The sequence below is a fragment of the Zeus faber genome, assembly GCF_960531495.2.
Source record: "Zeus faber genome assembly, chromosome: 19".
Taxonomy (NCBI): Eukaryota; Metazoa; Chordata; class Actinopteri; order Zeiformes; family Zeidae; genus Zeus; species Zeus faber.
The window spans coordinates 7,842,000-7,854,460 of NC_137206.1; the positions used below are offsets into that span (position 1 = coordinate 7,842,000).

At 49.9% G+C, this 12,461-nt stretch overlaps 1 protein-coding gene across 3 annotated transcripts in view; it reads right to left on the reverse strand.

The window, feature by feature from the left end:
- Nucleotides 1–12,461, reverse strand: part of col11a1a (collagen, type XI, alpha 1a) — an 85,640-nt gene that overhangs the window by 13,519 nt on the left and 59,660 nt on the right. For all 3 annotated transcript variants that reach the window (XM_080020110.1, XM_080020111.1, XM_080020109.1), the window contains 13 exons: nt 11,657–11,764; nt 11,294–11,401; nt 10,595–10,648; nt 10,028–10,081; nt 9,767–9,874; nt 6,092–6,145; nt 5,701–5,754; nt 5,498–5,551; nt 4,898–4,951; nt 3,442–3,549; nt 2,977–3,030; nt 2,739–2,792; nt 1,953–2,006 (listed from right to left, as the gene is read on the reverse strand). In XM_080020110.1, coding sequence (XP_079876236.1) covers nt 1,953–2,006; nt 2,739–2,792; nt 2,977–3,030; nt 3,442–3,549; nt 4,898–4,951; nt 5,498–5,551; nt 5,701–5,754; nt 6,092–6,145; nt 9,767–9,874; nt 10,028–10,081; nt 10,595–10,648; nt 11,294–11,401; nt 11,657–11,764 — 918 coding nt within the window. The remainder of the gene's footprint in view (nt 1–1,952; nt 2,007–2,738; nt 2,793–2,976; nt 3,031–3,441; nt 3,550–4,897; nt 4,952–5,497; nt 5,552–5,700; nt 5,755–6,091; nt 6,146–9,766; nt 9,875–10,027; nt 10,082–10,594; nt 10,649–11,293; nt 11,402–11,656; nt 11,765–12,461) is intronic.

A 12,461-nucleotide genomic window follows, 5' to 3' on the forward strand; every position in this document is an offset into this window, starting at 1 on the left:
TGCGCCTCCTGCGCCTCCTGCTCCTCCCGCTCCTCCCGCTCCTCCCGCTCGCCTCTTGTCTCTCGAGCTTTCATCTTCCGCTGATGTGCACTCCACACTCTTCGTTAGCATTAGAATGTGCATTACGGATGAGTTTATCACATTATCACAGGAGTTTTGTGGCGGGCGGCTGACAGTCAGACTGCAGCATTGCGCTTTAATGCGCGGCGTGGGGATCCGTCGATTTAAAGGGACGGTAGCGCCGAAAACACAGGTGGCGGCCGCGAGGAACCCTGATCCCAGCCCCTAATCACGGCCCCGGTTTTAAAGAGCTTGAAGTGCGCTCCCCCCAGCCGGTGCCGGTGGAATTTCCGAGATCATACTGCAATAACTTTGAAGAGGAGGGTCGTGATAATCGCCGCGAAAGACCAAAAAGAGAGAAAAGGAGGGACCACCCCCTCCACTCCAAATTAAAAGCAAACTGTAGCTTCTCTTCTAATGTGACCGGGCGAGAACAGTGAGAAAGAAGGAGAGAGCAAGAGGGGGTGAGGGTGGGAGGGAGGGGGTCAGGGGAGTTACAGATCGCTTCGAATTTGCTGCGGGCGAAATGCTGAGGAGGCAAAAGCAGCCGGCGAAGCCCAGGCGCATAACATAGCAACTTCCTGTCGGAGGGGGGGCGGGGATCAGGTATTCAGGAGAGCGACCCGGCTGCTCGTGTTGCGGGGATCATCCAAGGTGACGGTATCAACCTCCAACGCACACACACACACACACACACACACACACACACACACACACACACACACACACACACACACACACACACACACACACACATACATTTTTGTTCATAAGTGATTAAAGTCCTGTGTGTGTGATAAAATCCCTTTTGGCAATTTAGGGCATCACATACTCCGCCAATACCTGGCTCAACAGAGAGGAATTAAAATTTCATCCTGCACACGAGGAGAGGAAAATCGGCCCCGAGCTCAGAAAACGCGCTACACATTTGCCGCCGCGGGGACGGAGTTTGCTCCTCTTCCTCCAAGACGCCCAGAGAAGCAGCTCATTTCCAGGCCGACTTTTGACCCGCGCCGTCATATTGGAAATATGTTAATGCTTTCGCGCCCCCCTTTCGTTCTTGATACGTCGCGAATCTCGAATCCCATCTCGAATATCCGGGTAACCCATCCCGGGCGGCCCCTCCACCGTCTCCATGGCGACATTAGCATTAGAGCGCGGGCCGAAGCCCGGCTCCTTTCACCCGCGTCACCTCGGGCTCAGCTCCTGAGCTCCCCGGGGAGAAGGTCCCGCGGACGGTGCCACCGCACGGTGTCCGCTGAATAATGGAGGGGTTGGCAGGAGGAGGTTGGAGGAAGGAGGGGGGGGCGCGGTCTGGGTGGATGGATGATGGATGATAATAACCCCACTCCACCCGTCTGTCACCTCCGTCAGCCCTCGCACTTACAGTGTTGCGTCCCGGTTTAACCACGGCTTCGCCGGATCAGCAGAGTGTGTCCGACCGGGCTCGCGGCAACCTATCGCTTGATCGGTTTTACCTTTTTTATATTTGACTGTTTTTTGTGTCTTTTCAATTTCTCACCTGAGCGAGAGAAAAAACACCTCAAATCCCAGGACAAATAATTGTATTTTATTTTTTTCACATTTCACGTTGCCAGTGTTGCCCTGTTGTTGTTTCTCAACGGGGCGTTGGGCCTGATCCCTCCAGTCTCTCTCTTTTGCACCCCACGCCCCTCATCCCCTGCTCTACCTCAAATGATCTGGCCCACGTGGGCATGGAGGGGGTGGGTCGGGTGGGTGGGGTAAGACTGAGTTGTTGGTTTAAAAAAATGGAAGCAAAATGGGATTGGCTTCAGTTGATGATATTGAAGAAAATACTGACTAAATAAATACATAAATGTACTATAATACTGTGTACTGTTCAGGGATGTGTAGACATTTCAAACGCTTACCCTCTTGCCAGGTGGGCCCGGGGGGCCGGCTTCACCGGATGGTCCGGGCGGGCCCTGGAACGGGATTAACGGAGGATTGGAGAATTAGAGCGCTGACACAGGACAAAAAAACAACAACAAAAAAAACAGAACAACGTAATAATAAAGGAAACAGCGCCCCTCATATAGGTACATCGACATTTAGTTAACATTCAAACGGGAAAAATAAATAAATAAATAAAAAATCAACAAAGATGAAAAAAAACGTTCGGCCGAGGAAACAGGGCGGAGTCAGGCGCAGTGCTGCTGCCGCCTGCGACACAACGCTGTCTTCCAATTACCTCAGAGTTAATTGCAGGCAATTTAAACACATTTTTCAACATTGGCGAAGGCAAATATTTGACAGTATTAAAAAATAAGGAGGAAACTAGAGAACAAATTGTTTTTTCTTTTAGGGGGATGTGGTATAGAATATACAGAGTTACTGGGGCGTGAGATGAGTTTTGTATGTTGAGACTTAAAATGCGAACCCAACAATTTCTCTGCCATTATTAGCCTGGAATAAAACCTCATTTCCATTCACAAGCGTTGTTAAGCTTTGTAACTTTGTTGAAGTCTGACAAGGTCTTCTGAATCAACAGTATAATAGTAAAGTTAAAGTCCACATACCATAAACCCAAAACCCTTCAAAAATATTGTGTCTCTTCTACTTACTTACTTACTTACTCACTACTGATGAAGTAACTAGTAGGAAAAATATACTTGGCCTCAATTTGAGACTTGAATCGTAAATTGGCTGAGACTCACTGTCTGACCAGATTCACCATCCTCTCCCTTCTCTCCCGGTCCACCGTCCGTGCCCTGCGGGAAGAAGAGACGTGGAGTGTTATACAGGTGCTGTTATACAGGTGCTGTTATACAGGTGGCGTACGGTCGCTACACCTGTGGACACCCGTCCACTTAGGAATTGGATCTCATCTCCGAACGGGTTTGAGCCCAGCCTCGGGTTTTTAAGGAGAGCCCCAATGGACCCTTGGATACTTACAGCAACACCCGGCTCTCCAGGGGGGCCCGGGTCTCCAGGGAATCCAACTGGTCCCTTTTTAAAGAGAGAGAGGGGGGGGGGGTTGGAGGTATCAGTACATTGAAATCTCTGGAGGTGTGATATAATGTCTTTTTATACGGGCATTATCAACACGCTTGGTAATTTAGAAGATGATTCGCTCCCGGTGAGCCTCGCTGTAACCGCTGGAGGCAATTTGGTTGGGACTTAATGGTGATGTTACAAATCCATCAGCAGAGCACTCACTATATCCCATTACCATATTGGCATAAAATATAATCTGCCTCAATAAAAGGGCTTTTTAGCTCTTAAATGGGGTCTAGGGATGAAATCACCTGCCTCGAGCTGGGAACATTTCTTAAAAGCAGCGCTCTCGAGCCTGCGCGTCGTTCGCGGGGGTCTCTAGGGGACGTTCGCGGGGACTGGGGGCGGTTTCGTCTGACTTACAGGGTTGCCCTTGGGACCGTCATCTCCGGGGGGCCCTTTGGCACCGGCAGGACCTGCGGCGCCGGGGGGTCCGGCCTCTCCCTTCTCCCCTCTCTCACCTTTGGGTCCCTGTGCAGAAAGTCAAGGGAACGGGTTTGGTGTAACAACTCTGAAAGTCGGTGTGTGTGTGTGCGTGTGTGTGCGTCTATCTCGTAAAAGCACCAAAGCTTATGGTAGATTTACACACACACACACACACACACACACACACACACACACACACACAAGCAGTCGGCGGCTGGAGACAGAAATTGGATTTGAAGCCGTTTGTGGCCGTTTGTAACACAGGAAAAAGGCAGAAGCTCGATGTGAAGCAGAAATAAAGCTGTATTTCTCTGCAGCCCGAGCTCCTGAGGTATTACATACCGCCCCCCCACCACCACCACCCACCACCACCACCACCACCCACCACCCCCCATCCGCGTGCTCGGTGACACTTTTCTTTCAGACGCTGACGAACACTTGGGAGGCAGGCTTGGATCTTAGACGGCGGCAAAGACAAGCTAATAGGCCCATCAATGCGGTTGTTTTGGGGACTAACGAGAGTGACGGCGATATTTAAGCCGCCAAAACGACTTGTCTCCAGCGGGGGCCGGAAGGCGTGCACCCCCCGCCAGGGGCTGCACCGAGCATTCCAGTGTTTCGCCGCGTCGCCGATGATGACACAGCGGTGAGGAGCTGATACAGCCGTCACCACCCAGCGGTGACAATGTTCAAAGGGAAAAACGAAAGCCTGTCACCGGTCTCTGTCTTGTGTATTCATCTGCCGACTCATCAGCTGCGGAGATGTTCGTTTAAGTTGATCAACACCGAAACTTTAGCGACCGGTCGAGGGGTCAAAACGGTTGAGGCCCCGCCGGGGGGGGGGGGGGGGGGGGGGGGTGTGGGGGGGCACCCACAGTGCGGGGGCCCGTGTGGCCCGGCCTCGCTGCCGAGTGACATCGCGAAAATTATCAAAAGCAAGGACGGTCAGTGCCCGGCCGCCATGATGGAAGGATCAGGTGGCGGGCGTCCCGCTGGTCACCGCCTCTTGGGAGTCGGGGGCCGAGCGGGACGTAAAACGAGATCCCCGCCGAGACCAATTACGACTCACCAGCGGAGAATAACAATGTCGCGTGGGTGGGAAAAAAAATCATTCCTCCCGCTTCTGTGCTCCATGTTTTTTGGTTTTGTGAGTGTATTAGAGGCCACTCGCTTTCCCAGGCACAGTCCCTCCCCTGGATATTAAATCCTGGGATGCTGCACCAAAGCCGAGCCGGATAACATTTTCACCGTGAGACGCTAGATCGAGCTGCTCCGTCACACAGCGTTATGGCGGAGAACCCTACGTGAAGCCTTAGGAACTTGTAAAATAAAACAAATATATATGTATGTACATATACATAAGACATAATAAGCAAAAAAAAAAAAAACTTACCCCAGTACCGGGCTCTCCGGGTGATCCTGGGTTGCCGGCCTCGCCTTGTTCTCCCTGTGGTAAGAGCAGACGTCAGCGCCGGAAGACAAAGATACCTCGGCTAACAATTAGGACTGGTGATAACATTTAGGGTGAAATTGCGTAATTACATTTTCAATCACATTTGTCGGACAATCGATTGTTCACCCTTTTCGATGACGGAGAAACCGGGACACCGACGCCATTAGTACTGTTGTCTCCGATGCCGCGGAGAATAACTTTGCCGCTGCTCTGAGCGGCCCCTCAAAGCCCTGCAAGCCTTTCATATTCTATATTTCATATTCCACAGTCGTCCCAGCAGCCGGGGTATAGCATTAAGAATTTATGGAGCGGCCATCTGCCAAACGGCGGGACGAGGAACACTGTTGGAAGTGTTGTGAAATCGGCTTGATAGCACTGACTCACTGGGGGCCACCGTTGTCACTCGTTCACAGAAGGGGCCTCCCGTGTTGCTTCAGGTTTAAGGAAGATGTTTAGAGGTCACTTCCATTCTTTTCGCGAAATAAACTGGCGCTACGGAAATCCTACACCAACGACGGGAGAAAGCCACCTCAAACTCACCTTCTCGCCGACGGATCCCACGCCGCCCACGCCGCCCGGGGGCCCTTGCGCGCCCTGTGAATGGAAGCGCAGACAAAAGGGGGGGGGTGAAATCGGTCACTCCCGGCGCCGCACGGTGAGGGCCGCACCCGAGACTTTATGAAATCATATTGTTTGCTGTGATAGGGTGGCCGGTAGCGGTCAGTCGGACGGCGGTTACGTACGTCGGCTCCGCTGGGACCCTGAGGACCTCTGGGACCGGGGGGACCAGGGGGGCCCTGGAAGTGGGGGAAGAAACACATAAGAGACATTCCAACGTATGAGGCGGTCAGAACGTCCGTTGTACACTTTTGTTTGCTCTCCTCCTAGAAATTGATTATATATTGATATCGCTCTTTTTTGGGGTAAAAAAGAGACTTCCGAGAGAGAATCGGACACACATCTAATTTAAAAATCCAAACACTGTCCCATACGGTTGGTACTTTGCAAAAAAAAATTTCAAACGCTAGTTCAACGATGACTTTTGGCCCCCGAGACAGAAATGAGCCAAAAGGGAGAAAGATAGGCTGTTTAAGGAGTGTTAATGGAGGGCCAGCCGGAGATGCGGCCTCTTACCATGGGGCCCACGTCGCCGTTCTCTCCCTTCTCACCTGGAGGTCCGGGCAGACCCTGAGGACGAGAAGAAAATGAGACAAAGCCTCATAACTCCGCGCTCTCGCCGATATATTTGCTTTTTTTGCCCGTGTTGTCGAACGGGCTCGGGGAGCGGCTGCTCCCGCCATACGGGATTTGCATACTGAGTCAGACTTCTGAATCGGCGGTCGAATACCTTAGCGGGATGCGACGAGACCCGCACACAGAACGAAGAGAATGAAATACAAAAAAGAATGCAATAATAAAGCCTTGAATTGACAAATGTCAAATGGAAATAATTCTGTCAAAAAGGTGAAGAAAGCCCTGTTAAATCGCTTGATAGTGACCAAAATAAATTGAAATAAATAATCTACAAATAAAATAAATATAAATCTATTATAAATACAAAAAAAAATATTTCTATATTATATTCAATATCCACTGACCACAGGTCACCAGCCCTTTTCAGCTTGATTGGCTGACTGGTGACCGACCGATCGAGAACGAGAACGAGAGTCCACCATTTATTATTATTATTATTATTATTATTATTTTTGCAATGATTGCAATTTATTTTGGAATGGCAAGTACGGTATAAATATAATAGAAAGGTATAATTGCAATGAAAAGCGAGACTTTTCTTTTTTCAACTGGACATTTCCATGTTAGTTATATGTTGGGTTCTACTAAAGCTCAGTGAGAGTTCCAGGTTGAATTATACTGAAACTTGGTGACAGTTCAAATTCTATTTTATTGGAGCTCAGTGACAGTTTCATGTTCTGTTATTGTTCCATAGTGAATAATGAACATTAATAAACGGTGTCAAAATCAGCAATCTCACTACTGTGGTAACTGAAAATTGCAGTGGTGGTCTGTATGTGCAGCTGTCCAGTCACGTGAGCGTGATCAGATCACATGATGTATTTGTCATCGAAGTACAGAAGATATACCCACTAAATCAAAAATAAAAAAAAAAAAATATTTCTCCGATCACGGATACAAACACAAAATGTTTGGACAACGATGTCAAAGATATTTAATGGTGAACGTTTTATTAAGAACATATAACTGAATGAAAATAGCAATAGGCCAAGAAAAATTGTGCATCGCTAATATATATATACAGTATATACATATATATACACACACAGTATATACACATATATACACACACAGTATATACACAGTATATTATATATAATAATAAAAAAAAAAAATCTATGAATAAACCAGAAGGTGTGCCACAAAGTGATGTATGCTTTAGTGTGATCATCCACCTGTCCTACCCTTAAATCAGCAGCTCGATGGGGTGGGCGGAAATCTGTCACTACTTTGGGCTCAAAAAAGGAACCAAGGAGCCAAGCCTCTGATGCACTAGCGTGAGTCTGTGTGTGTGTGTGTGTGTGTGTGTGTGTGTGTGTGTGTGTGTGTGTGTGTGTGTGTGTGTGTGTGTGTGTGTGTGTGTGTGTGTGTGTGTGTGTGTGTGTGTGCGCGCGGAGCGTTCGTGGCCTTTTCTTTTGCTGGGCCTCCTCTTTTGGAAGTCACGGGCGCTCCCCCTCTCTGCATGTTCTACGAACGCCGCGGTCGAGACCTCCCGTGCGCGTTTGATCCCTGACATTTCTGCCACTAATTGCGACCGTCCAATTGCGCCCGCTGGCCTGGCCTTTGTGTTTGATTACAACGTGTGTGTGTGTGTGTGTGTGTGTGTGTGTGTGAAGATCAAATAATTCCTTTTGAGCGCTATTTACCCGCCGCTGCACCCACCTGGCGTCCTAAAACGCCCCCCGGGTGCCCAAAGGGAGAGAGGCAGACTTCCTCCTTCTCCGCGCGTTCGCCACTGTTTCCATGTCATCTCGCCGTGCGCTTTCGAGTGTTCCCGGCGACGCGCTCCCCCTTTACCCCCCTTTCCCGCTCTTTTCCTCTCCCCCTGCGCCGAAAAAAAATAATCTCATCAGCGGAAAGGTCTCTCCAGTCAAGGATCGTTATCGGGGTCACTAATTACGCCGAGGAGGGAGACAAAAAAAATAAATAAATAAATACGCCGTCGCGATGGGGTCGGTCCTCACAATTAATGGAAGCGGGTCTGGGAAGTGAATTACTCCCAATTAAAAGTGCATTGATCGGCGGTGGCGGTGGCGGGGGGTTCGGCGGGTGGGGTGGCACCTTGAAACAATGAGTGAGAGCTTTTGGGCTAGAAGGGCCATTGTCATGGAGACGACGGCCCCGCATCCCTCAGGTGAAGCGCTGAGCTCGTCGGGCTGGAGGGGGTTTTATCACCGGTGGGGAGGTGAAATCCCGGAGATGAGCCGCGGTGCAGTTTGTTCAATGCATGCCGAAACGACGTTTTTCGCAACCGGCTGCCGTGCTTTTGCCCGGCCCGAGCGGAGCCGCTTGAAAAAAACCCCACGTTTTGTTATAACTTGCCCAAATGTATGGAATGTATGAAAATGTACCTTTATCACGTAATAACGCCCCCGTTTTTTGAACGGCGCACTGCAACATTTTGAACGATGTAAATAAGTAATGTCATAAGTTCTGTGTCATTACGCACAATGCGGTGGTCATTACGTGGGGGAGCGGTTACATCAATTTTGCTCTCATCAAATAACATGTTAACACGCATAACACGCTCAGCACGAAAAAGTTGTAAACCCCCGCAATGCGTCCTAGCTACCTCATTATGTAATAGCTTATTACAAAACGCAGCACGCAACACTCATTACAGCAAGAGGGTGTTATTACATCATAAAAGTCAACTCTGTGACACTTTGGCGATCACAAAACGCCGCCTGCATTGCATGGTGTGATGTCACAGAGCATTCGAATGGGAATCCGATCAGCGGTCGGCGGCGGTTTGGTAAAGGACGTTAAAGGTGAAATCCGCGTCTGGTCCGCTCGGCCGTAAACCCCCTTTAGTCCTGGGCTCGATTCGACGTCGGGGGGGGGGGGGGGGGGGGGGTTGAGAGCGCGGAAAACAAGTGAACGCGCCAGGCTTTGCCACCGACAATTTGGAGAGAGGGAGGGCGCGGACCTCACTTAGCCAAGGCGATGAATGGAACATGAGCAGGTGAGCCGGTGAAAGGAGCTGGAGAGGGCTGTAATCATCGTAGGTCAGAGCAAGGTTACCGTACAATGCACGGGACGGGTCCAATTAAAGCCAAACTGTCGAGAGGAATACACACGGCGCCCGTGATGTACATCTGTGTGTGTGTGTGTGTGTGTGTGTGTGTGTGTGTGTGTGTGTGTGTGTGTGTGTGCAGGCGGCGGTTTGCAGGCAACATCTGTACAGCGATGATTATAGGTCAGAAAGCATGAAATGCGGCTTCGTCACCTGTGGACCTGTGAGGTGGTGCCAATCTTATTCAAAACACTTTGTTATGAGATGATGAATAGACGATATAGAAATTGTCAGTGAACTCCATTGTGGTTCAACAAAGGCTGGATTTTGAATCAGTTAATTACTTGAAAACTTGTCTGGCTGTCGTTTTAGCTGTCGCTGTGCACTCTTTACAGGTTGGTTCTTTAATATACTTATTTGGCGTGTACCTGATTACATTAAGGAAAGCACTCAAACTAGTATATATACACCGGAAATGGCTGCTGTTGTCATCAAACTTATTAGACTAGAACCGGTTGGGAGAGGACAGTGGGACCCACCTGCAGACCGATGGGACCTGGGGGTCCGGGGAAGCCTCTAGCACCCTCGTCTCCCTTCTGTCCGAACATACCCTGCTGGCCTCTTGGACCGGGCTCTCCATCTGCTCCCTGGGAACCCAGAAAAAAAAAAAAAAAAAAAAAAACCCAAAACCTCAGCATTTGTCTTCCTAATATAGTCGCGTCAATGAGATGTTTTGGCTGTTGCATTCGGAGAGTCGCTTTCATCAACTTTCAGGTTTCCTTGTGACGGAAAGTACTCACAGCCGGACCCGGCGCACCGATGGGACCTTGAAGACCAGCTGGGCCAGGAGGACCCTGGACATGGATGGATAAATGAATGAATGTAAAACCTATTTCAAAAGCCTTAAAAATCAAATATCTACTTGTGGAGTGATGACTCCACCAAAACACCAAAACAACAAAATTAAAAACTCATTACTTAAAAAAAAATGATGCATTGCTCTACACTTCTACTCCCTGTGGAAAGTAATTTGTCACACTACTCGTTACATTACTTTTGTGTTACTCTGCAACATCGCCTGAGATGCATTGTCACGTAATGCCAGTTAACAATATAACATTTTGCGCAACAAATTCAAAGTAATGTGCATATCTCCAGCCCTGAAAAGTCGAGGGGTGGAGATATGCACCGGTATGCACCTCCCGTGTAGGTTGCAGTTGCACTTGCAAACACAGCACAGCGCCGCAGTGGCGACGGAGCGGCGGCGCCCAGAACGAGCAACTCGTCGGATGCAGATACAGAGCTTTCGCAGGCGAAGGCAAGTAACGAGTAGCGAGAACACTGAACACTGAGAACCCGTGACGCACCTGTTCCCCCTTGTCGGCTTTGCTTCCCTTCTGTCCTGGCTCTCCGACCTCGCCCTGGGAAAAAACGAACACACAGACACCAATGACCCTCCTGTCAAAAACACAAGCGCTTCCTTGAGAACGTTGACAACTTACGGAAAGGAATCCGCGGCCATCGGCCTGCATAGCAGCTGCTCGGATTTCCGACAGAAATATTCCATTATCTGCAACTGCCTCGTACATATACACAGTACATACTGTATACGTATGTGCTGTGTAACGTCTGCCTGAAACATGTGCCTGGCCGCTCAGCAGATTGCCTGGACGGTGAGCTTAAGGGCCGCCATGATCGCAGGAGATGAATTGACCGACAGTATTTCACTTTTTACACCCAATCTGACTGCGTTCGCCGGCACGTTCGGTTATTAAGATGGATACGCCGGGATAGAGAGACAGGGAGGGAGACGGAGACGGGGGGAGAGAGAGAGAGAGAGAGAGAGAGAGAGAGAGACAGGCGGACACATTGGCGATGCAGATGGCCAGGCTGTGGAAAATATAGCGAGATGAAGATTGATCTGCAATCTGTTTGAGTTTCTGAGAAACAAACCCAAGTTTTTTATCCTGTGGGAGGAAAGGAGTTATCACTAAGCCAGGCGATAGAGAAGGAAGGTGGTGGTGGTGGTGGTGGGGATGGTGCAGGGGGTTGTTGAGATGGCTGACCTTGTCACCGTCCTCTCCAGGCGGACCCTGGGGACCGGCTGGACCAGGCAGACCCACAGGTCCTTGGACACCGTCGCGACCGGCCGGACCTTGGGGGCCTTTCTCACCCTAGGGCGACAAACAAAACAAAACACACAGACACACAGACACACACAGACACACACACACACACACACACACACACACACACACACACACACACACACACACACACACACACACACACACACACACACATTTGATCTCCATTCCCATACTGTGAAATCCTAAATAAGACAGCACAAAGCATCAGACTAGTGAGCGCAGGAAACAATGGTAACGCAATGAAAACTTAACGAATAAAGAAGGCTTAAGGCAACTTACGGGTGCACCCTTCTCTCCGGCTGGTCCTGGGGGTCCCTGAGGGCCGGTTCTACCAGACAGGCCGATGGGTCCGGCCGAACCCGCGGGACCTCTCTCGCCGGGGGAGCCCTGCGCGTGCGTGTGTTTGTATGCGTGTGCGCGTGTTGTTTTGTGTGGATGAGAGAAAGCAGGCGGTAAGAAAACTCGGCTCGGCTCCTCAGAAGGAAGAAAAACAAAAGCCTCCCCGGGTCAAAACGAACCCGCGTAACGCCGCTCAGAAGGGAGGATGCCACCGAGGCGCCGGCGACAAAAGCTCCGGCTGAGCTGGACTGCTAATGGACTACTCAACACTTAAAACGTAAAAAAAATTTTTTTAAAAGAACAAGAAGCGGAAAAAAACCCGTCATGATCAGTCGGTAAGTGGAGCGTGCTCTTGCTAAGAAAACAGCCCCGAGAGAGGGAGACAGGGTGGGCCTGAGCACTTCCTGGCTTCTCTATTCCACTTCCCCCCCAGAACCCAGAGGCGCGTGCTCGCGAGGGCCGTTATTGATCGATGGGCTTTACACCGACAGCAGGCGACGCCCGGTCCAGGAGCTTGGCGTAGGGGAACGATATGGCTCCCCGCGTCCGCGTATAAAACACACATGAGTCACACTCGTTGCGTCATCCATCCCGGGACAATTTCGGCGATGTTGACTCACTGCAGAACCAATTTCCCCGATGCGGGAAAGAAAATGAATAAAGATATAAATAAGGGAATTTATTATTATTTGCTCTCAAAATACGGCCGAGAGTTATTGTTATGAGCCTTTTGTCTCGCACAACA